This window comes from Vanellus vanellus (assembly GCF_965231255.1).
Source record: "Vanellus vanellus genome assembly, chromosome: 1".
Taxonomy (NCBI): Eukaryota; Metazoa; Chordata; class Aves; order Charadriiformes; family Charadriidae; genus Vanellus; species Vanellus vanellus.
The window spans coordinates 53495518-53519767 of NC_138905.1; the positions used below are offsets into that span (position 1 = coordinate 53495518).

At 36.0% G+C, this 24250-nt stretch overlaps 1 protein-coding gene across 4 annotated transcripts in view; it reads right to left on the minus strand.

Annotated features, from left to right (window-relative positions):
* Window positions 1-24250, minus strand: part of ANKS1B (ankyrin repeat and sterile alpha motif domain containing 1B) — a gene marked incomplete at its 5' end in the record, with an annotated part of 460979 nt that overhangs the window by 389738 nt on the left and 46991 nt on the right. For all 4 annotated transcript variants that reach the window (XM_082485311.1, XM_082485313.1, XM_082485312.1 and 1 more), the window contains 2 exons: window positions 11893-12049; window positions 16197-16277. In XM_082485311.1, the coding sequence (XP_082341437.1) occupies window positions 11893-12049; window positions 16197-16277 (238 nt within the window). The remainder of the gene's footprint in view (window positions 1-11892; window positions 12050-16196; window positions 16278-24250) is intronic.

Below are 24250 nucleotides of genomic sequence, written 5' to 3' on the forward strand. Positions count from 1 at the left end.
TTAATCACACAATAGAACTGCTCGGTTTCTATAAATTGCCTCCATGAGATCACTACACAGGCAGGGTTTACAATATAATGTATGGTAATGTATGTTAAATGCTTCAGAATAACTCCACTAAAATTTTACTAATAATACATTAATACTTCAGCTTTGTGGCTCTCAAGCAGATCAGGTCCCTATACAGCTACATTTTTCCCAATCCCTTTTTAAAAACGTGCCCCAAAGCCCCTTGTTGGTCATGGTATATGATATGCCAAAATATGTAACCTTCTTGATTCAACTGTCCCTGAAATCATAGTTGAGTCCTTCTCTTAGAAATACTCCGGCACTTAAGTCTCTCTTCTCAGTATAACTGGTTTTAAATCATAGCAGTTTGTTATTAGAGTAGTGAAATTACAGAGAAAAACCGTGTAATGAAAATGTACCAGGCACAAGGTTAGTTTCACATATCACTATAAAAGTTACTATCAAGACAACAATCAAAGCTTGGAAGAAGGCAAAATAGCAACTGTAGATATAAGGACTCAGCATATCACATAAGCAGCTAGTCTTTTCAGGGCTCCAGGAAGATGTATGTGTGCCTTTTAAGGCATATGAGCATTTGTATGCTGTGGATTAAATAAGTTTTTGATTTATAAAGCAATGCCTCCCAAGTCTTTCCCCAAACACTATTTAATAATCTTAATAATAAATAAATACTGAGAATAAACAGTATCTTCTTTAATTGTTTTCTTCCAGTTCTGCCTGTATACTTGCAATTCCAAATAGACAAATAATTTTGGACAGAGAGCAAGGAAATAATTTATAGAGCTCTCTGAATTCTATATGCCATCTATATTACTAATATATATTACGTAGTCTCTATGAAGCCTTAAAATAGACTAGACACTAGAAATATTAAAAGTATGTCCACCGAATGCCTCTTCGGGTATATGATATACATTGTGACAGTTTTGAGAATGTTGTAAAAGCAGAAAGCCAATAAGCTAATGTGTCATATAAAGAAATAAAAAATTAATGTAAATGCAGAAAAGATACTAGAGAAGGGTAGAAATAGAATTCTAAGGAAAGGAGAATTAGGGTAGAAAGGGTAGAAATAGAATTCTAAGGAAAGCCTCACCTCCATCCCTGGGAAACTGATGGAGCAGCTTATCCTTGGTGCCCTCTCAAGGCATATCAAGGATAAGAGGGTTATTAGGGGCAGTCAGCATGGCTTTTCCAAGGGGAAGTCATGCTTGACCAACCTCATAGCCTTTTATGAGGAAATAACGAGGTGGATGGATGATGGCAGAGCGGTAGATGTGGTCTACCTTGACTTCAGTAAAGCATTTGACACGGTCTCCCACAGCATCCTCATGGCTAAACTGAGGAAGTGTGGACTGGATGATCGGATAATTAGGTGGACTGCGAACTGGCTCAAGGAGAGAAGCCAGAGAGTCGTAGTCAATGGGGCAGAGTCCAGTTGGGGGCTGGTAACCAGTGGAGTGCCTCAAGGGTCGGTACTGGGGCCCATATTATTCAATATATTCATCAATGATTTAGATGAGGGAATTGAGTGTACTATCAGCAAGTTTGCTGATGACACTAAGCTAGGAGGAGTGGCTGACACACCAGAGGGCTGTGCTGCCATTCAGAGAGACTTGGACAGGCTGGAGATTTGGGCAGGGAATAACTTCATGAAATACAACAAGGGAAAGTGTAGGGTCCTACATCTGGGCAGAAACAACCCCAGGTTCCAGTATAGGATGGGGAGCTACCTGTTAGAGAGCAGTGTAGAGGAAAGGGACCTGGGGGTCCTGGTGGACAGCAGGATGACCATGAGCCAGCACTGTGCCCTTGTGGCCAAGAAGGCCAATGGCATCCTGGGCTGTATTAGAAGGGGGGTGGTTAGCAGATCGAGAGAGGTCCTCCTTCCCCTCTACTCTGCCCTGGTGAGACCGCATCTGGAATATTGTGTCCAGTTCTGGGCCCCTCAGTTCAAGAGGGACAGAGAGCTGCTGGAGAGAGTCCAGCGTAGGGCAACTAAGATGATTAAGGGAGTGGAGCATCTCCCTTATGAGGAAAGACTGAGGGAGCTGGGTCTCTTTAGTTTGGAGAAGAGGAGACTGAGGGGTGATCTTATTAGCGTTTATAAATATATAAAGGGGGAATGTCATGAGGATGGAGCCAGGCTCTTCTCAGTAGCAACCAATGATAGGACAAGGGGTAATGGATTCAAGCTGGAACACAAGAGGTTCCACTTAAATTTGAGAAGAAACTTCTTCTCAGTGAGGGTGACAGAGCACTGGAACAGGCTGCCCAGGGAGGTTGTGGAGTCTCCTTCTCTGGAGACATTCAAAACTCGCCTGGACGCCTTCCTGTGCAACCTCATCTAGGTGTTCCTGCTCCGACAGGGGGATTGGACTAGATGATCTTTTGAGGTCCCTTCCAATCCCTAGCATACTGTGATACTGTGAGAGGAGATAAATCTGAATCCATAGGCTGTATTTCTCAAAGAAACAACTGAAGAAAGTTCTGGGGACAGAGAACTGAAAATAGAAAAAAAGGTTTGCCTTTTGAAAGACAGAAATGGTGAGAGAATCAGAGAAAAGAGGCTTTGGCCTCTTACTCAAAAGCTTGCTAAGATAACAAAACCCATGCTGCACAGTAATATCTAGAAAGGGGGAAAGGGAGAAAGGGGGAAAACTTTTTGGTTTTGGTAAGTGTTTCTAATTCTATGATCAAGAACTTAAGTCTTAGGTTTGCCATTTCAACAACATTGCTTTCATTTTCATCTCATCTTGTAATTTAAAACAACTCAGATGAACCCAGAAGACAGAGGAAACAGATGAATACATTCAGATAAATTAATGCTGCAGATAAACTCTTCAGGTGTCTGCAACACCACACAAAGTCCCGGAGACTGGAATGTGTTTCCTGCTAAACTGCAAGACAGAAGCTGGAAAGTAGGAACAGCCAGGTAGAAAGTGAGAAGTTTCCATTGGCAGACATGGCTTGATGACTAATAAATATTTGAATCATTGTGTATTATTCAGACCACCATGTGTTCTTTCTCTATTACAAAACCCATAAATTCAGGTTAAAATGTACTATCACAACACTATATGGCTGCAATGATCTATCAACTACCTGGGATATGCTTTCTTTTCTCTAGTGACTTCTAACATATTCTTTATACAGGACTGGGCAAAGCAATTCTTTTATGTACAGTGGTATAACCACGAACCACAAGCATAGTGTATTAGAATTTATTTTTAGATTTTCAATATTTCATGGGCAGAACTGCATAGATGAATTAGCAATTTCAGTCTAATTTTGTATACAATTATCACAATTAAGTATGAAAATCAGATAATTGCACATAAAATTACCAGTTATGGTAATTTGTGCCTACACTTACTGTATTTACATATCCAATGGAAATAGTTGCACAAATAAATTAGATGTATAACTATATCCACATTCTGTGAGGTAAATAGCAAAATACACGCTTACTATCCTGTTGTCAAACAGATATATCTATCTAATATCTGCTTATGTTTGCATTTTTTGAAGCATTTCTGAATAATATGTAAAGTATCTTGAATCTTGTGCCAATAGTCTAATATTGTAGTTTAAAAGTATTCTGATTAAATTTTCAGAGAGACGTGAAAATTAAATTGGCTATGGCCTTTTTCTCAAAACTTGGTGACGCCAAAATTTCAGCCACAGATACGGACACAGAGAGACCAACCATTCCAAATCACTGCTGCTGCTCAGTAGACTGAAATTTGCTCCCTCTAAATAAAGAATAGCTAGCTGAATTTGCATGCATATTTACAGAAAAGTATATTTTAAAACAGCATGGTGCATAAAAGCATCTGTAAATCTTAACAAAATGTTATTATTTTCAAATGAACATTGTTGAATATTTTTGTATGGTTTGTTTCTTTGCATTTGCCAAATTAATGCTCCGCTTCAGTTAATGACAAATCAAACTGATTCAAAATTAAAAAGAACTAGGTATCACTGAAATAAAATAGAAAAAGCCAACCTGGACAAACATGATAATTAAATTACCTACACATACACAGTCAGAACAGGCACTGTATATAGTGTATTATCAGCTGAGAGGTACTACCTAATTAAAACTTAATAATACAACATCCTTCCCTCTTTAAAATGTAAATTAATCAGCTCAATTCAGGTATAAAAGACAGAATGATTTTTAACTTTCAAAGAGAGAATTACAACTTGCTTAACTGCCCTCTAAATTTATCCACTTTGACAATTTACTACTACTTACACAAAATAAATCACCTTGGAAGCAAGAGGTTTTACAGCAGAGAGAGGATAGAGTTTTTAAGTAGGTTTTGACAGAGTCTGTCATCTTCAAATTTAGGAAAGGAGGAAATGTCTACTGGATAGACACAGTTGGTTCAGCGTTTCCAAAGAGAACCCTAAGGTGGAGGAGGCCATAGCAATATATTTCCTGGACTGGAAGAAACATTATCTTCCTCTTATTACCCCTCATGGAAAGATAGACATGGATGTCTCAGTCAGTGTTATGAACTTCCTCCTTAACGTATTTGTTTATAGAAGACATATAGTAAGAATAATAATAAAAAAAACCCAGCATATAATGATATTTTAAGAGTTGAAGTTATGTGATTTCCTTAGTCCTCAAAATTTTGTTACTTCTGACTTTTCTTGTGCAGACAAAACTAACCCAGGTGTAACTCTATTGATTTTAAGATACTGTTTGTCCTCATATCTCTAAAATAGCTTATTATTTCGAAGAAATATTTGAAAGATGAAAAAAAATTCTTGAAGAAATTAATAGTAATAATTTAGTATTATTGCCTACATTTTCAGTCCCAAATGTAAACAGATGTTTCTAGAGTAGAGAAAGTTTATGCACTAACAGACATTGCTGTGAGCAGTTAACCTGCTATGAAAATACAAATGTATGCATGCAAGTTACCATTGTGTGATTAGATCTCCAAATCTGATATCCAAGGGCTAAATAATGCATGTAGTGGTGAAGAAACAGACTAGAATGCTTTTGGAAATTTCAGATACTTCATTACAAGTTAGAAACTCCAAGACAGATCCTAAGACTGACTGAGTCAAGAAAAAGAAAGACCTAGGAAACAGAACCAAGTAAAACATACAGAAAGCAAGGCAAAAAGAGAAGAGTAGGGCAATATTATGCAAAACCAGTATAAAACAGAAGTCCTTAATATCCATCATTAATAATATTTTAAACAAGTAGTTATTCATATGGCCCAATGGACTTCTTTCAGAAATAAGAAAGGCATCTTATGATTCAGCTTTTAACCTTTCATAATCTGCTTCTTCATTGTTACACGGGGTCTCTTCATGGGCATGGCCCTAACATTTTCTATCCTTTCTCTGAATCTGTTCTCCTGGACATACAGCCAAAACTCAGACCTCTGTTGCTGCAAACTGAATTGTGCCTTCACAGCATTGCATCTGGTCAGTACTGCAGCTGTGAGAATGCATGCAACCACAAAATCTAGAACATCTCTTAAGGTCTATTCATTAGAGGACGGATTAGCAAATATGTTATAGAGACAATTACTGTAGCTTGGCCGTCTGATGGTGAAGATGTACAGGAAACATCAAGAGAATGAATGGCTCTCATGAATATTATATAAGTCCTTGTAAAGCCACTATTAAACAGTGGGTATATTTAGGACTTTTACTGCATAGTTGTGTAGTTTAAAGCTTCTAAAGTCCATGCAAGTACTGTACAAGCAATAATGACTACCAAGTAGTGATTTTACAGACCTTTCCAAAGAATGCTCAACTCCTTTATTATCTTAGCATTTTTATGATGAACTTGAAAAAGGAGACTTACTAAATCACTGAGCCATTTCTTTGTCACATAATCCCAATGTCAACTAACTGAACAAGGCAATATATACAAGACAGAGACAGGAATGATCTCAGGATGGTCTTACTGCATCTGTTAAAACAGGAAGGCAGTTTCCTGAGAAGTTCCACCAATATAAGTTAATAATTCTGAAAAAAAAAAGGAAGTTTGCCTGATTGATTGAGCAAGTAGCATGTCACTGTATTTTAATTACAATGGGAAGTAAAGTGCTTTCCTGGATGTCTAGGGCAAAGGCTGAACAATGTTACAACAGAAACTCTAAACACAGCCAAGAATGAGGAATGCTCTTGGGAACAACATTGTGACTTTATTGTCCTCCTTCTTTGAGGAAGGGAATGCGTTTTTACATGGTGCACAGATTTTTACAGCTTATGTGGAAAAATAGCTAATGACATCCTTCTTTTTATCACACATCATCAATGAACCTGTTTAATTTGAAAGTCGTGAAAGAAACCAAAAGCCCATAAATTTCTTTATCAAGTACTCTCTTACACACCAACCCAAGCATTAGAATTTAGCCGCCCCTAATATTTCCAGATACATTTTCAAAACTGATTAAAAAATCAAAGCATTTGAGACAAGACTAAATATTTTCCTTTTTCATTCTGCTATAACTGTAATTGTACACAGATGAAAAATTATTCACAACTTTGCTTACATTCAAAAATTTAGAAACCTCAGAGTTCACACCTATTAGGTATTTAAAAGAACCTGTATCACTGGATGTGCTTCTCTAACTTTTGGTTTTTTTTTTAAGACCTACGATTCCTGACTAAACTTTTCCTTTACGGCATGCTACCCTACTCCAATTCTATATTTCCCTTCTCAGTGCAGCTTAAGCCTCTGTATTCTAATTCCTAATGAACGCTCCAGTAACAAGTGGTGTGTCCCTAAGGTCACCAATGACATATACAGTGGGTTTGAATGCACCCTCAGTAAGTTTGTGCATGACACAAATCTGAGTTGTCCAGCTGGCACCCTAGAGGGAAGGGATGCCATCCAGAGGGACGTTGACTTGCTTGAGAAATGGGCCCATGTGAACCTCATTAAGTTCAACATGGCCAAGTGCAAAATCCTGCACCTGGGTCAGGGCAATCCCCAATATCAGTTACAGACTCAGTAATTAAATTATTTGGAGTAGCCCTGCAGGCAAGGATTTAGGGATATTGGTGAATGAAAAATTGGATATGAGCTGGCAATGCATGCTTGCAGCCCAGAAAGCCAACCGTATCCTGGGCTGCACCAGAAGTGTGGCCAGCAGGCCGAGGGGGGTGATTCTACCCCTCGACTCTGCTCTAGTGAGACCCCTGGGGTCCCCAGCAAAAGAAAGACACGGACCTGTTAGAGTGGGTCCAGAGGAAGGCCACGAAAATTATGAGAGGCCTGGACCACCTCTCCTATGAAGAACGACTGAAAGAGTTGGGGTTGTTCAGCCTGGAGAAGAGAAGGATGTGGGGAGACCTTATTGCACCCTTGTAAGAAAGATGGAGAGAGATTTTTTACCGGGGCCTTTAGTGACAGGACAAGGGGCAGTGGTTTTAAACTGAAACAGGGTAGATTTAGATTGGATATAAGGAAGACATTTTTTATTATGAGAATGGTGAGAGTTTGGAACAGGTTGTCCGGAGAAGTTGTGGATGCTCCATCATTGGAAGTGTTCAAGATCAGGTTGGACAGGACTTTGAGCAACCTGATCTAGTAAAAGTTGTCTACAGCTATGGCAAGGGGGCTGGACTAGATGATCTTTAATGGTGCCTTCTGATCCAAACCATTCTATGATTCTATGAACATGTTATAATTAATATCTTTACCATATAAGAACAATACGATGACAAATAAAGATGTCATTGTACCATAAATTAGAGAATACTTGGATTTAGATAGTAATATTTTTTTCAAAAAGACAATGTTTGTAAAAGTTATTGGGAAATATTCTGCTGCAAATTACCCAATGTGAACCAAAATCAAACCTACTGAATTCCCATTGAAATTCACCTTTACTTCTGTGGAAACAAAATTAAAAAGTAATTTTATAACTTGGTTAGCTACTTTGAATAAATGTTTTCTTCAAATGTATTGCTGCAAGTGGCTCAAATCAGAAAGATCGCCTCTGCACGTATTTTTCTTCTAAAAAGGGTATAAGAGTTGCAAGGGAAATTCAGAAATCCATCCACATAGTCTCTCATTTATAAGAAGGGGGGAACATCAGATGCAGAACATGAAAATCATTTTTTTTGCAGTCTACTTTGGAACTGAATTGTACTTCTGGAAGTCCCTGAGGTGTCACTGACAGAAGCATATAATGTCTGTGCTTCAATTTGATTATTTGGGGAAGACAGTAAATATGTCAGATGTTAGGTATTTACATATTATGAATGCATCCTCAACTCTTTTCCTTCACATTTCAGAAGAAGTGTCAAACAGCATTAAGGAAATGTGAGTGGTTTTTATGACAATTACAATTTGATGCACAGAAAAATTCTACGCTACATTACATACATAAATGTAAGGGAAAAGACATGATATGTGTATAAAGAAAAACAGGCAGAATCACAAAACAGAGAACAACATCATCAAGAAATTTCAGAAGTGTTCAGACATTGTCCTGTAAATATTTTACTGTTCATATTCTGTCAATATATATTAAAAATATTTTTAATGGATATTTATTCCTGATGTCATTCACCTGCTTTGCATGCGATTTCCTGCACTAATACCAAACACTACATATTGACATATACGTGGCTGTTATTTATTATTAATTTTTTCATAGGTTAGGATTTCTTATCAATTACATAATTTTATGATAAGAGTTGATATAATAAATGTTTGTGCTATAATGTCTTTACATAAACAAACATGTAAGTAGTCTCACTGTTAACAGAACACTTTTATCATATTTGGTATTACTTACTAAAAAAAATTTGATCTCATGCTACCTACCTGATCTTCATTCAATTTATAATTTACATCATATTTCAAGCCTTCATCAATGAAGTTCAAACACGTTTTGTATGTCATCATATTTTGTAATTTAAAACATGTCATGCATGACAACTAAGACACCTGTATTAAACAGTGATAGAATTATTCTTACATAATTGTTATGCTGTAACCATTTTCCATATGTAGAATTGCTAGTCTACATTCCACCACCCCCATACAATAATTGTCGTTTAACTGTTCACCTCTTTACTGTTTTGTTTTTTTTTTCAATTTTATGTAATAGGAACAGTAGGGGGCATTCAGAGCTTTAGATGCTGGATATGGCTGGATATGATCCTCTGATGCTAGTTAACTGCATTTCAAATGTGTAAAATGCAGTTCAATTCATTTACAGTATGCCATATTAAATCCGTTAATTCATGTAATATATATTTTTGCATTGTGAGCTTCTCATTTATTTTTTGTTGTTCATTACTTTCACCTAAGTTTTTAGAAGCATTTCTTTTACATAGTATTTTAATAAAATAGATGAAAAGTAAAGATGTATTGCACATTACTTGCAACAATTTTAAAATGATGAACAAAATTATTTTCTTAAACTGAAAGCACATACATTCTTAACGTGATCCTTACCAAAAAAAAAAAAAAAAAAAGGGAAAAAAGTATGACTTGAGTATATTATTTGCTGTGGTGAAAAGGTGTCAGGAAAAATGGCTATATAAGCTGTAGCTTTAACTCCACAGATCTGAGAGAAGCTACAAGAGCTATGAGGAGCTACCTGCTGTATAGAGCCTATCAGAAAATAAGCAGAAGCCTCAGAAACCTACAGATCCATAAGAAGGTACAGTAGGTATAAGGGTGACGATGCCACTCTGGTGTTATTTGAGGATATGTGGGTGGAGATGGCTTTATATCAACATGGCATTCCCCTCATTCCAAAATACGGATAATATTCTCCTGTGTAGAATGCTAATTAGCACTGGAAAGTCGGTGCCAACAAAGTGGTCCACCCACTAAAGCTGGCCACTGTCTAGAGTGAAACACCAGCGGATTTACAAGGTCAGAACAACTGCGTTGTACGAGTTTAATTTCCAAGTTTAATATGATCAAGACTCCCTTAAGAGACTTAAGGTCCAACCTTTCTTATGAGGATTGCTCACACAGTTTCCATTATAAAGTTTTTGGGTAAAATGCATAAACAGCAGGAGATCTAACAACAAGACCTTTTCTTAGTCAATGGGGCATAGAATCAGATGCATCCCTGCTTATTTGCTCCAGCAATCAAACCAGAGAGACTGGACAGCTCACCTAATCAAGCTTGAGAATATTTTAGAAGTTTGGATGTGTACGTGGGATTGGGAAGATGTAGGTTTGAATTTACATTTCTCTTCCTGATCTTACTGAAATATCTTTTTCACTATTCCTCTCTCTGAAGTTCCTGCATAGCTTCCAGTTCTCTGTCAGTCAAGTACAAGGAATCTCTTCAAGCAAATGTATAATATGCAATCAGAAAGTTGCTTTTTTATTTTGTTGCAGAAATAAAACCAAGAAGAACATCTTCCTTGACAAAAGGTAATCCTACAATTCAACTGGTTTCATCCTACATGCAACAGCTGATGAGAATGAGAAACTCCGAGAAACTCCTGATCTGCAACTCAAACCACAGAATGACAAGTTTTGTTTTTTGTAGTTTTTCTTGGATGAGCCAGGGTATTATAGGATTTCCCAGAAGACTGTCACATGGGTGTATTTTATTACTTTATTTTCCTGTATTTCCTGCACTAATACCTGATATTCATATCATAGTTATTGTATGGATTCCAATGACTAAGTGTATAACCTCAATATCAAATAGATTAATCAAGAAATGGCATCTCACATGGGTTAAGTGTTTGCAATTCAGGTCTAACATTTCTTATTTGCTCACAGTTTGCCTTCCAGCCACACTAACATAGACATTGAGAGCACAATTCATTTATTAGATTGTACTTTGCATTTGAGGTGCTGTACGGCACCCTACCTAGAGTCCATCAGCCACTCCATAAGGACATGGAAATTCTGAGCATCCTCTGTCATACTTTCAGGCCCATACAGATGTCTCAGTTACTGCAGGGCCTTAGAAGGTACTACATTGCTGTGTTTGGGCAAATTAATCCTGCCTTACTTTTGCCCACCTGAATAACCCTGTTGGTTCCTGGAATTACACTGGCTAGACCTCTGTGTAATAAAATGGTGCATATACAGGCAATGTAGACGCTAAAATTTCAATCTGAATCTGGAGCTGACTCCCACCTTTATATTCAAATAACTTCCTGATTACCCTGGCAAATTCAATAGCTTATGGTTACTACTCATATTTCACAACCTACTTCGAGTCCTCAAGCAGTTCAGCTGACTATAGACGGTGCCAGATTTTAATCGCCTTCTCTCTTTCTATTTCTAAATACTAACCCTACAAATGGACCATGTAAGAACATACAGAATGAAAACAGACGGTGTGCCATATGTTTGACAACAGAATGCAATGTATTTACCCTGCCTTTACCCACTGAAATACTCTCATCATTTTTTCCTAGTATTTATGTATCCTTTCTGCTGCACATGCATACAGGCAGTCCATCTAGTTTGTTGTTTATTTCTGCCTATTCAGTTTGTTTACAGAACACTCAAAATATACCAAGAATATTCATTTTATCGCAAGTTTTTTCAGGAATTTAATATCTAATAACATTAAAAAGACAGAGTTTATGCAAATTTACATCAATATATATAAGATGCATAGAGTATGTCTTCATATGATTTTTCAGAAACAAGCAGAAGGTTTTTTCATACTTTTTAAATCTAATATCTTTTAGGTCAGTGTCCATCCAGAAGAAAGATATCTGGTATGCTTATATCGGAAGATTTTATCAGTCTTGGAGAAGAAATTACTAAAACAATGGAAAATAGAGATTTTTTTTTAATTTGGCTATAAATTTGCCAGACCTAAAGAATATGTACCGCACTTTTCTGATGATGTACACAAATATTTTTTACCACTTCACCTGTTCATTCACTCTGGAGTGTGATGGCCCATGATGGATGAGAATCTTCACAATGTCTACATCTCCTCTCCAAGCAGCCAAGTGAATAGGAAAATAACCTTTATTATCTGCCACATTAGTTGATGCTTCATACTGAAGTAATTTGAGAACTATATCCCTGGAAAACAGGAAGTAAATCTAAAAATTGATGGAAAGTTTATTTTATTAAGTTTTTACATGAACATACATATTACCAAATTTTTTACCCTGAATAACAGAAAAAAAACTGTATTTCAAGACTGCTACAAAAATGAAGACCAATCATTTCTAAGAATGAAATAGATAGTAAAACATAGTCAAAATGTTATTCATTGTAATGTTCCTTATTTCTTATGAATACCCATCAATAATATTAACATCTGTTTCTTACAACAGGATCACATTGCCATGGAATCATTTTTAGAATGTGCCAGTCAAGGCCATGTGCATGTCCCTCAAAACAAACCTTCCAGGCACTACAGGCAGAGAAGTACTCCTATCACCATCATTGCTGAATTCCGGAGGCAGGGAGACAACAGGGTAGGTTTATGGACATTGTTTTTGCAGTGAGGCCTAAAAGTAACAGTTTTTTTTCTCCATTTGTTCTTTTGGAGGAAACAATTTAATGATATAGTTAGATATATACTATCTTCTATGGAATAACTGCTTCTATTTTCCTCTCCCACACCCAGTTTCCTGAGAGCAGTGAGGAAAAAGTTATTTTCATTATTTTAATTCTTATTATATTCCTTTCAGTATTTTCAGTGTGGCTTATGATACATTAAATGAAAGATTAGGATAAACTGGTATATTGCATACCTGATTTTTAAGTAGTCTCCTGTACTTAACTTGAAAGGTTAAACTTAAAAATCAATTGTGTGGTATGATCATTGGTTATCAAGAACGTCAAAAACTAAATCAATTCTGTCTTACATCTCCATTTGTCTTCTCATAGTTTGACACAGTCAGGCCTCATTAGTTATCAAGTTAATAGCATCTATGATCCAGTGTGGGCAGTTCTACACACTTTTTTGCTGAATATGGAAACACTGTCGCTTAACAATTTTGCTCAAAACATCGGGGAGGGGGAGTGTGGAAGAAGCTAGGTGCAGACTATGTTATGACTACAAACAAAGGCCTTGACTACAAATTAAGACAGAAAGTAAATTCTGAGGCAATTGTTTTCCCAGCCTTGATGGAACCTTATTTAACTGCCTATTGAGACAAAAATGTGGCAAGTAAAAGTGAATATATCCAGGTCAAAAGGAACTCCCAATTGTCTCCAAAAGAAAGCACAGAGATAATGGAGTCATCACATCTAAGCCTCGAGGGAGACTTTAAACTGAATTTTGCTTACTCCTGACAAGGTCAAATAACATGAAAACAACCAAGAAAGAACAGCTGCGCTACAGAATGACTTTTGCTACACCAAAAGTTCCGGAAAAGTGACTACCAAGACTTTTTAGTACAAATAAGGTTTGAGAGACTTCTCATGTTGTAATAGTTGGTCTTGCAGTAGATGGTCTAATGAAGGCTAGAGATACAGTGTAATTTGAAAGGGACACAAATCAAAGGAAACAGAAATTGAAATATGTGGGGGGAAAACAGCAAAAACCGGCAAAAAATCCCTCTGCAACTGAAATCTATAGATAATGATATACAGCAACTATTGGGAAGAGTCTGTTGCAAGATTCAAGCTACAAAATAGAACCTAGGTCTCCTTCATCCTTCAAGAATGCCCTGACCCATCATATTTCTCTAGGGTGAGTCTTTTTTAGCGCTCTGTCAGAATTTTTTCATTTTGTAGAACTAAATTTCAGACAGGAGAAGACAGAGTCCTTAGCCCAGTAACATTACTGGGCTAAGTAAAATTACTTAGGAAGACTGAGATTTAAGTCCCTGGCCCAGATATGACTTAATTACTTACATAAAACAGAATAGTTTCACAAGGAAAGAGAACTATCCCAGAATAACCAAGGAGGAGGGAATTCATCACACATAATGATCAAGCAGGGACTTGAACACCGATGTCCAACAAGTGTTCCAGCCACAAATTATTGGTTGGGTCATTAAGTCTTATGTTCTCACTTTTCCTGAAAAACTTTGAAATCTCTCAAGTTCATCCTAATGTAAAGTGTGGAAAATTAAAACCCCAGAAGTTTTCAAAGGACAAGAACTCCTAAGCAGAAAGGCTCTCATGTCAACAGATTGTACCCAATATTGACTTTGAATATCAAGTTTCAAATCTGAAACAGTGTAAAGCTATTTGCTTGTTATTTGCGGTCACTAACAAAATTACAACCCCAATTGTCTGTCCAGTTCTCTTGCTGACAGTGCCACCACTGTAGCAAGGTCAGTATGACGGTTTGGATAGCAGCAGGTCCTGAACCATCATGATTTATCACAAAATACCTCATGATGTATTTCAGTTTATTTTACTATGACAAGCTACAGATGTGATGTCAAGAACTGCTACATACCCTGCTCTGAGGGTAAAGGGTCATAGCAGCCAGTGGCCATTATGACCTTTTCAAAAGCAGCGGTTATATCTGCTGCTGTAGATAAGTCCACATCCTGAAGTTATCTCTGACCTCAGCAGAAGTTTGTCCAACATTGTCTGAAAATGCTATTTGGCTTTTGTATGTTTTGGGATTTTATGGTTCATATTGCTAGGATCCACTTGAAATCTCTGATAGATTCAGAGATAGATTCAGCAATATTTTTACTTTGCTGGCTAACTATTGGTTTACAGTCAGTATTAAACATACTAAAATCAGTTTTCGCCTATTTAAAATCAGCAATCTTTGCAAGCTAAGGCTTGGGCTTTTGTCGGTCAAAAATGTGCAATGGCACAAGAAATGGTGCCAATGGCTTCCTATAAACAGGAGAAATGTGATTTTCTCCCTTTTTAAAAAAGGCTGAGTTCAATAGACCTTATTAAGGACTTAGACCTAATTCCATGGAGGTAAAATATATGAATGGATTATTCTGACTTTTGCTACAGAACTGAAATTTTGGAAAATGAACAACATCTAATTTAACAGTATTTTAATTTCATTTATTTATTCAGAAACAGAATATCCTATATTCACCAAAAGATTAACCTCATCTAAAGAAAATATGCAGGCTTCTAGAATAAAATTAAAGACACATCCTAAAGCTTTAATTTTTTCAAGCAAGAATGTAAAAATTGCAAAATGAGTAAACTAAATATATAATTATTACGGATTCATATGTTATCTTACAACAGTCCATAAACACATTAAAGCTAGTGCAAATCACTCTCAGATTCAGCTGGGTTTTGATCGGTTCCTTATCTCCCACGGAGGAATAACCCAAAGCCCTACGTCAAAATTTTCCTTAGTGAAAATCCAGACGGAGTTAACACCATCAGTTTACAAACAAGATAGCGGGACTGCATTAAGTGGGGCAGCTCTTACCTCGGTTACAATGGAGTCCATCCCACTAGAATTTTATAGACCTCGTTAAAATCTTTCTTTCTTGTTCTGCCTTACTAACAACATGCAGTTGGCAGCATAATACGATGGAGGTAACATGGCAAGGGACAACATGTAATAACAGAGGTAACGCAGAACAAATCACAAGGTGTAATAACAAAATATGTAGCAAGTTTCCATTTTTTTACTGGCACGTCAATGCCTTAAAGAGTTCACCTGCACTGGTATGCCTGTGCAGCACACCTCAGCGGGGATTTCGCAGGCTTTCCCCAAGTTCGTTGAGACATCTATGTGGTAACTTGAATGGACAGCAGGGAGGGAAAAGCACAAGGTCCCATACAAGGTAATAGCCCTTTTTTTCTGCTTTCAAATGTATAACTACTAAATATTCTTATCACACTACTTTTACTTTGATAATGATTAAGCTATACTGCTCTTTTGTTCCACAATATTGTTTCCTTAAACATTCCATGCACTATACATTTGTACGTACACACACAAGTATACTACAAAATTTTCTGTTGTAAATTCCCACTAGCTAAAAAGCATTAGAGCCACCACTAGCAATAACAACAATAAATTTACTCAAAATCAAGCAAGATTTTGGAAGAACCAGTACAGAATCAATAACTTCTAAACTGCTTTTCCTATTTTTTATTACTACATGCTGATATCAATGACAGTGTCAAAAATTCTTATATTAACATACCCCGTGGGAAATAAGACAATTTTAACAAGACAGGGTTTGTCAACTTTCTGTGAAATTTTCAGTGCTATATTTTTAAGTTAAATACCATTCTGCATAAAAACTAAATGCAAGGCACTTACTTGTGTCCATTTAAAGCTGCATGATGTAAAGCAGTATAACCTGAGCTGTCTGTGCAGTTTATATTTGGTCCTCGCCAGATGCTGCAAATAAAGCACAATTTTAAAGTTATTTTTTTGGCTTGGCGAGTGCAGAAATGTCAGCAATTTGACGTATAAATAATCTAAAGATCACTGCAACAATTGTGAATAAGCTTTAAGAGACAAATGCTGAACAGAAATTAAAATGTCATGTTGATATCAATATAATTTATTCATAAATATAATTTTACACATTCATCTTTATACCAGTCATGAACTTTATGTAGGGCAGTCTCAAAGACTGATAACTATTCTGTCATTTCAATTAGATCTGTTCTCCCAGTATGACTGTGGTAATTACACTGAGGTTATAATCTGATTTTGCACCACTTTTTTCACAAGTATATATTCATTGACTTTAGGTCAGTTAGTCTAGATTCATACAAACATAAGATTAGTGAGATCAAATCATACCCTTTAAAGAGATGGCTAATTTATGCTTTTTACTTGGCCTGATATTTTAGCTCCCATTTTAACCAATTATATTTTTAAATAAATTACATAGATATAAAACAAAAGTTTAATAAATTATGTTTCTTTTTTTTTATTGTTATCTTTCTGTATTTTACAGCACTTATTTTACAGTCAGATTCATTATATGACTGGTGTAACCAGTTTCATGGTCTATTATGGATTGTTCACAAAACAGTAAAGGAGATTTTTTATTTCAAAGTAGAAAAATGTGACTGCTAATCTTGAAAAAAAAAAAAAAAACAACCCCAAACAACAAAACAAACAAACCCCCAAACCCCAAAACAAAACAAAGCACAAAAGCCTGGAAATTGGATACCAGAGGAATACTGAGTACCTGCAGGTTTTTGCTAACTGACTACATTTGAAGTGGGCTGTATCCTTTATGGAAGCAATTTCCTACCTATTTTTTTTAACCTGTAACACAGTTTTCAATCATTAGTATTACAACTTCCAGGACACAAGATTATGAGTCCTGAATTACAGTCTGTTTTCTTCGGTTTCTTATACAGTGTTAAATGGTCATTGGCAAGCAATAGTTTCCCTTCATTTCATACCTTAGAATCAAGTGCCACAGTTTAAAGAAAAAATTCTGAAACTAATAGGTAAAAAAAGTTTTTCATACTGACATTTTTCATGACTTACATCAATAAAATGACATGTTATGCTTAACATATGCTTTTTAAGAATTCCTTACTACTGAATCTGTTTTTATTACCAATGGAATACTGGTGTTGCAGACTGGTCTCTTTTTCATTGCGTATGTCTGAATGATTAATTAGCTCATAAATTTAAACAGTTGTTTTTCCATAAGTAATCATGCATACAGAATTATTTGTGTGACACATTGTATTCTGCAGTGAGCGTAATTCTACATAGTTCTGGGTGCCTCACCTCACCTGCAATTTAATTTCTTGGAAGAACAGGGCTGAAATATTTTCTTGGGTGCAAAGAAGCAAAAAATGAAGTTTGTTTTTTTTTTTTTTTAATCTGCTTAGAAGTCTACAGATGTTCTTTTCTACAGAACGCAACTTCCAGCTATGACAGACACTAATCTTTCCAATTAAAAGAAATTATTTTAAGTTCATGAACGATAGCTCTTCCATAATAAACAGATGTTATTTACATGGCAAAGACAGGCTGTCCTTATCTATTGGAAGGAAAGGAGTCCTTATCTATCGATATTCTAGAAACTCTTTTATACTGTTGCATAATACTTTATTAGTTATTTTCGTATTTATTGGATTCTACTTTCTTCCTTTGATTTGTACCAGCTTACAGGAGAATGAAGCAGAAAAATGAAAGTGGTATAGAAAATCATACTTGAAATATTAAAATAAATACATAAGCAACCAGAATATTAATTTACATGGTTTTGCTTGCCTGCTTGTTTTGGTTTACAGTTCTTAATATTTGTCTGTTGGTTTTTTTTTAAAAAAATGTAAGGGATCCATGAATTCATATATTATTCATGATGCATTAGGCCTTAAAAAAAAAACAAACAAAAACAACAAACCAACCAAACAAAAAAACTCCAGCAAAAACCTAGTTCTTTTCTCCCCTAATTTTCTCCTTTAATCCAGACACTCTTTAATGCATTGTTGTACTTCCTGACTCCAGTCTTAGGAAATAGTTTTCAACTGAAAATACACTGATTTTATGTTTTCTAAACTGAAACTTTATTAATAAGTATATCAATGCCCCACTGTGAAGCTTCTCAGGAGGCTCAGATTGGGACACAAAGGAAAGCGAGTAAATCCTGATGACTCAGCGAGATGAGACAGGATGGACAGATGAATCACTGTCAGCTCCCAAACAGTACAGAAGGACATGCTCAAAATCAGAACTTGGTTATCAAACCTAAGATCACAGGACACATGAGCAGGACTTGGCTACAGGCATCTCTTTTCCCCTGGGCCAGTGCAGAAACCCCCTCCTAGGAGGTCTTGCATTGCTATGGTATTGCAACATTATTTTCTACAAAATTAGCTCAGGTTCAGTATATACACTAGATATTTATGCCTTAATAACTGACAACCAAATTCAAATCGAACAGTCTGTAAATAGGTATTCTTAAACCCTAAAACTCCCAGCTGTGTTGAAGCTCTTCTCTCATAATCAGAATACACAAAGGCAAAAGTATAGTGGTGTATAAGCACCATAAAAAACCCAGCTAATTTCATAGAAAGGTGGGGTGGAGAAAGAGAAAAAGCCTAGAGAGCCCTTCTGTGGCATCACAAACACATACAATATATGAGCAATTGTCAAACGTATTGATTTATCTGTGTATTAAAACACTTCATTAGTTACTGTGAAAGCAACACTAAGGAGAACTTGGAACAAAACAAATTACCATTCAACCTCCAGTAAAGAAGATTTGACAGAAGATTAGCAGCTCCTTAGATTACAGTTAGTATTGAATGTTCTCAAAAACATGCTTCTCCTAATTCTTTGATGCAGTCAATAATCAAGCTTCTTAATTTTACATACATTAGTAATTTAGGACATTTTTTTCCTATGTATATCCACTAAATTAGGAAAATCTTTCTATCACTTAATGAATTTTAAGAAAGTAATTGAACCTACTTTTTGTGAAAAAAAAATCAGTTTTCAGTCAATGATGAATCAAAGCTCTGAATTAAAACATGATCAGCAATTAGTTTTTTCCATCATAACTTGCCAAAGTGAGGCACAAAGAAACTGAAGTCTGTTATGTTACTTAACACAGTTACCAAAAGCAGAAAGACCTTCTTATTACACTTTGCTCTCACTGTGGACAAAGAATATTGACCTTTTGAACGCATGTCAAATATTAATTGGAAATACTCTTTACTTGGTAAGAAAATTAACATTTTTTCTTTTTTATGAGCTGAAGATAATTACATATAAAGAGTAGCATTTCAAAAGTGATGTGAAAATGACAGACTAAAGAAAAAGATGGTTAGTTGATTGATTTGTTATTTTGCTATGCTTTTTGCTATAAGAGAAAAAAATAATTGTGAAGTGGCTGTTGTTACACACACATGAACACCAAAGCAAGGAAATCAGAAGTTAATTCAGCCAATCTTCATCACACAGGCACACTCCCTATCAACAGCACAAGAACCATGCATACATGCACAGAATGTCCACCACAACTTTAAATGTTTCCCTCGCATTTCCCCTCTGTATGTATACTTTCATTATATTATTTCATTATTTCATTATTCTTATATTATTGTTTAATTTTTATTTAATTATCCATGCTCTAAAGTTTATGGTCTTTATATGGTAGTTTTGACAAGCTGAAAAGAAAATATTGTTGTAAAACAATGATAAGAGTCTTTAAAAGCCGTAGAAAGCTGCTTGATGACATCAGTGTCTGTCTGCCCGTTGGTTTCACTTAAATCTTATCCGACAACTGACTGGTAACTCTCTTTGGAATTTATTTCTTCTCTGAAATGAAGCGACAAGGAAGAGGATGACACTGTCTGGATGGAATCAAGTTCCTCCAGAGGAGATGGACAGCACATGGTGTTCATGGCTACAAATTCTAGGGTCTAAACCCTGTTGAGGGCTGAGAGAGGCTTAGCATATGCCTAAGTCCTCACCCCTCCCACTCCTCTCCCCACCTTCTTTACCAGGTCTTCAACATCTTTGGAAGCTCTTCTGAGAGACCCCCTGGCTCTTCAGGACTACAGAAGCAGTGAATCTCATCTTGCCTGGTTGGTTTTAATAGTGGGAAATCCTAAGCTTCATCCTGTTCCCACTGATGTTCATGGCAAACACCAAGCAGCTCAGATAAATCTAGTTTCCTTATTGTTCCTTTGTTCTATAGAATAAAGATGTATTACAGGAATTTGTATCGTTCAGAGCCAAAATCACTCCAAATTTCCATGTTTATTGTTGTTAATCTGACAGAAACGCATTGACTAAAGTTATTAGAGCACATAGCCAGGCTCCTATACTCATTAGTGCTCTGCCTGCATTCATACACATTTTCAGTCATGTAAACTGAGCTTATACAAAATTTCACGACAATTTCACGAAGCATTTTTGAAAATGAAAAACTTTTACACAGTAATGTGTATCATCAGTTATTCAGACGCAACATTATTATTTTGCATAATAATGTTACTTATTGTGAACAGCAGCAAAATAGCTCCCATTCTCTATTTCATGCACAAATAAATCAAATTGACAACCATGTTGCTCTAACCTGTATAAATTAATAATGTTACTTATCAAACATAGAAGTGCTTCATTTTAGTAAATGTGATATTTTTTCTTTCTACAGATTCCTCTTTGATGTGGTTTGGGCCAGACTGGCCACTCAAGTGAAGAACAGATGCTCTCTCCCACCTCTCTCTCCAAGGACAGGGGCAAGAGAGACAGAGAGACCCACGAGTTTAGAAGAAACTAAACTACTTTAATGAAATATTAATAATAAAATAATAAAAAGGAAATAATGAAATATATACAAAACTGGATCAAGCTCCCAGAATGACAATCACGTCACCAGCTGGCACTGGGAAAGTCCCAGACTGGACTCAGTGACAGATGGGAGCTGGATTCTGGGTCTGGATTCAGGAATGGAGGCATCTGGATGAAAGGCAGACGAACAGACAGAGTCCTCCTCAAATGCCGGCCACTGAGGAAAGAGGGCTGACCCTTTGATCCCTCATCTTTTATACTGAGCATGAGGCAGATGGGATAGAATACCCTGTTGGTCAGTTTTGGGTCCCCTGTCCTGTCCGCTCCTCCCAACAGGTGCGACCCCTCTACGCTTTTCTGCTTCCAACCCTCCAATGGGGCAAAACCCAAATTTAGCTGACCTTGGGTGTTATACAATAAGTATAAGCAAGAGCCTCTCTGTATATCATTCCTTGGCATAAATTACAGCTAATCAGGTTTCATCATCCTGAGAACAAACAGTGTCTCCACAATACGCTGTTAATTTCAGTAGTTAGAAGAGGCTTAGCTAAAATGTAAAATTACTGAACAGAAATATGGTTCTGTTTTACCTCAAACCAGGACACCACTGTTATATGAGATATATTATCCTGTAAAAAGAATTTATTTCTTTTTCATGTATGGTTCTACCTATTATTTACACTACTTTGCTGAATTTGAGATACATTTTCAAATTACTTCAAGGGAAGTAAATTCAAATATTTGCCGTTAGTGACAGTGGAAAAAAAAAACTCTTAGAAAATCACATTTTAAAGCATAATAAATAATTAATAAATAATAAGGTACCCAAAAGTTGTATATGGGAAAAAAAAAAAAAAAAACATAAAAAAATGCATTCTAGGATTCTTTCTGAGCAAGTACAGCTATAGGTCTTACATTGACAAAAGTAGATGATGTCTTGAGTAAGGCTATCTTCTATCTTTTCAGTATTAAAACACCTATAGCATGTAGCAATTGAGAGTTAAAAATTTTAAATGAAAACAGTCTTAATAACAAAAAGAATTATTTTTTTTACATTTGAAAAGGAGTAGGGCAGAGGGATTATCCATTCAACTAATAGTAACTGTATTTTTAAAGCTTATTGTGTATATAATTCCAATTGCTTACTTAAGTGTTTTTGTTGTATCAGTGTGAAACATGACTTAAAATCATTTCATGTTTGAATGTGTGGAAAGTGCTTGTCTTGTTTTGATTCCTGCTGTTTAGTTTTCTTAATATAAATAATACAACAAAATTTGTGGTCAACCAGTTCATGGGATGAAGTATGTTACTCAAATTCAGGCTCTAAAGCACCTTATTCCACTTGTTTTCTTTAACCTTGATTTGTTTACAGTCCTGGCCATAAACAGTGTAAGTCTGGAAAACTGGGGAACTTCATTGAATTGTGATTTTATTTCCATACTGATTCTGTTCAATTGGTGATTTCTATTTAACATGAAATATTGAATATAGTAAATATCATGAGTTTGGTTATATATTATACAACATTTACTGATTACTATTCTTAGAGCGGCTCCTATACAAGTAGGTCTCAATCCTACACAGTGGTCTGATAATGAAGTAGAGTTACGTATGATAAGCTACTTTCTCTATCTCAGTGAGAAACTTTGAGTGCACATATCTACAGAATATTACATCGGAGCCTTCTAATAGGTGAATCTCATGCAAATATGCATTGCCTATGAGCAAAACAGAGAAGATGAGGTGCACCAGGGGAGGTTAAGGATGGGTATTAGGAAACATTTCTTCACTGAAAGGGTTATCAAACATTGAAACAGGCTGCCCAGGGAAGTGGTTGAATCACCATCCCTGGAGGTATTTAAAAGACAGGTAGACGTGTTGCTTAGTGGTGGTTTTGGCAGTGTTAGGTTAATGGTTGGACTCGATGATCCTAAAGGTCCCTTCCAACCTAGACAGTTCTATGATTCTATGACAACCATACGTCGTTCTTCCTCTTTATAGGTGCGTGATGAAGTTAATCCAACAAATCTTATTTCAGCAAAAGGCCAGGGTTTTACAAGATTGTTATCTATACAAGATCTGCAGGTGTGATCTATATTCCATAAGTTTAAGATTTACCATAGTAACATGAAATTACTATTGGAATGGAGTGCAGACAATAAATAAAGGTAGATCCAGCCCCCACTGTTCTTTGGCAGTGAAGATTTCCAGAGCTAAAGGAAATTCTCCCCGCAGCATATGTGTAAGATACAAAGATTCTGCTCAGATATCTTCATTCCCTTCCTATCAAGAAATTATGCACTTCAACTTGGAAACTTGAAGAACAAGTTGGGATAAGCTAAGAAAGGAGCATATAGAGAGCCATTTGATTCCTTATTAGGGAGATATAGTAGACATTCACACAAAATATTACTGGGATGCTTCTGAGATGTCTATCTGCGATTCTATGTCTCTCTGAAAGGCAGAGAAGGGTTTCTTCCTCCAGCTACTGTAGAAACCTCCAGTATGCATATAGCCCCCTTTGAATGCTAACTGGGAACAGAAATGTGAAGACAAATTCCCATCTAGCCTATCTAAGGCATGAGCTCCAATAGCTACCTAATAATGCTCAACTTCACAGGACATTCCTGCTATATCTGTTGTGGTTGAATTCAGAATTCGGTTTTGCTTTTGAAAACCTGCCTAAGGAATGATATGTGCAGTAGTAGTAATATCCATAAACACAGATATTAAGCAGTACAAAAAGAGAAAAAAATCCATAAACTCACAACATTATGAATTTAGTACTACTGTTATGTTTATCTTCTATGGATCATGCTTCTTTCCTCCATAAAAAGCTACAACAGTTGGTTAGAAAAAGATCTTTTTCCAAATATACAAAGAGCAGGATCAGCACTTAAAGTGATAACACAAGGATGGAAGTAAAAAAGGTAATTTAAAAAAGCATGTAGAACAAAGGCATTGTGTCCAACAATGTAAGAATCAAAAAACAATACCTTACCTGTTATTACTGTTTTTCAAGTTTTGTGAAATGTTAAATGAACAATGACAGATCTAAAAGACTACATCTACCCAGACTAAAAATTGGAGTA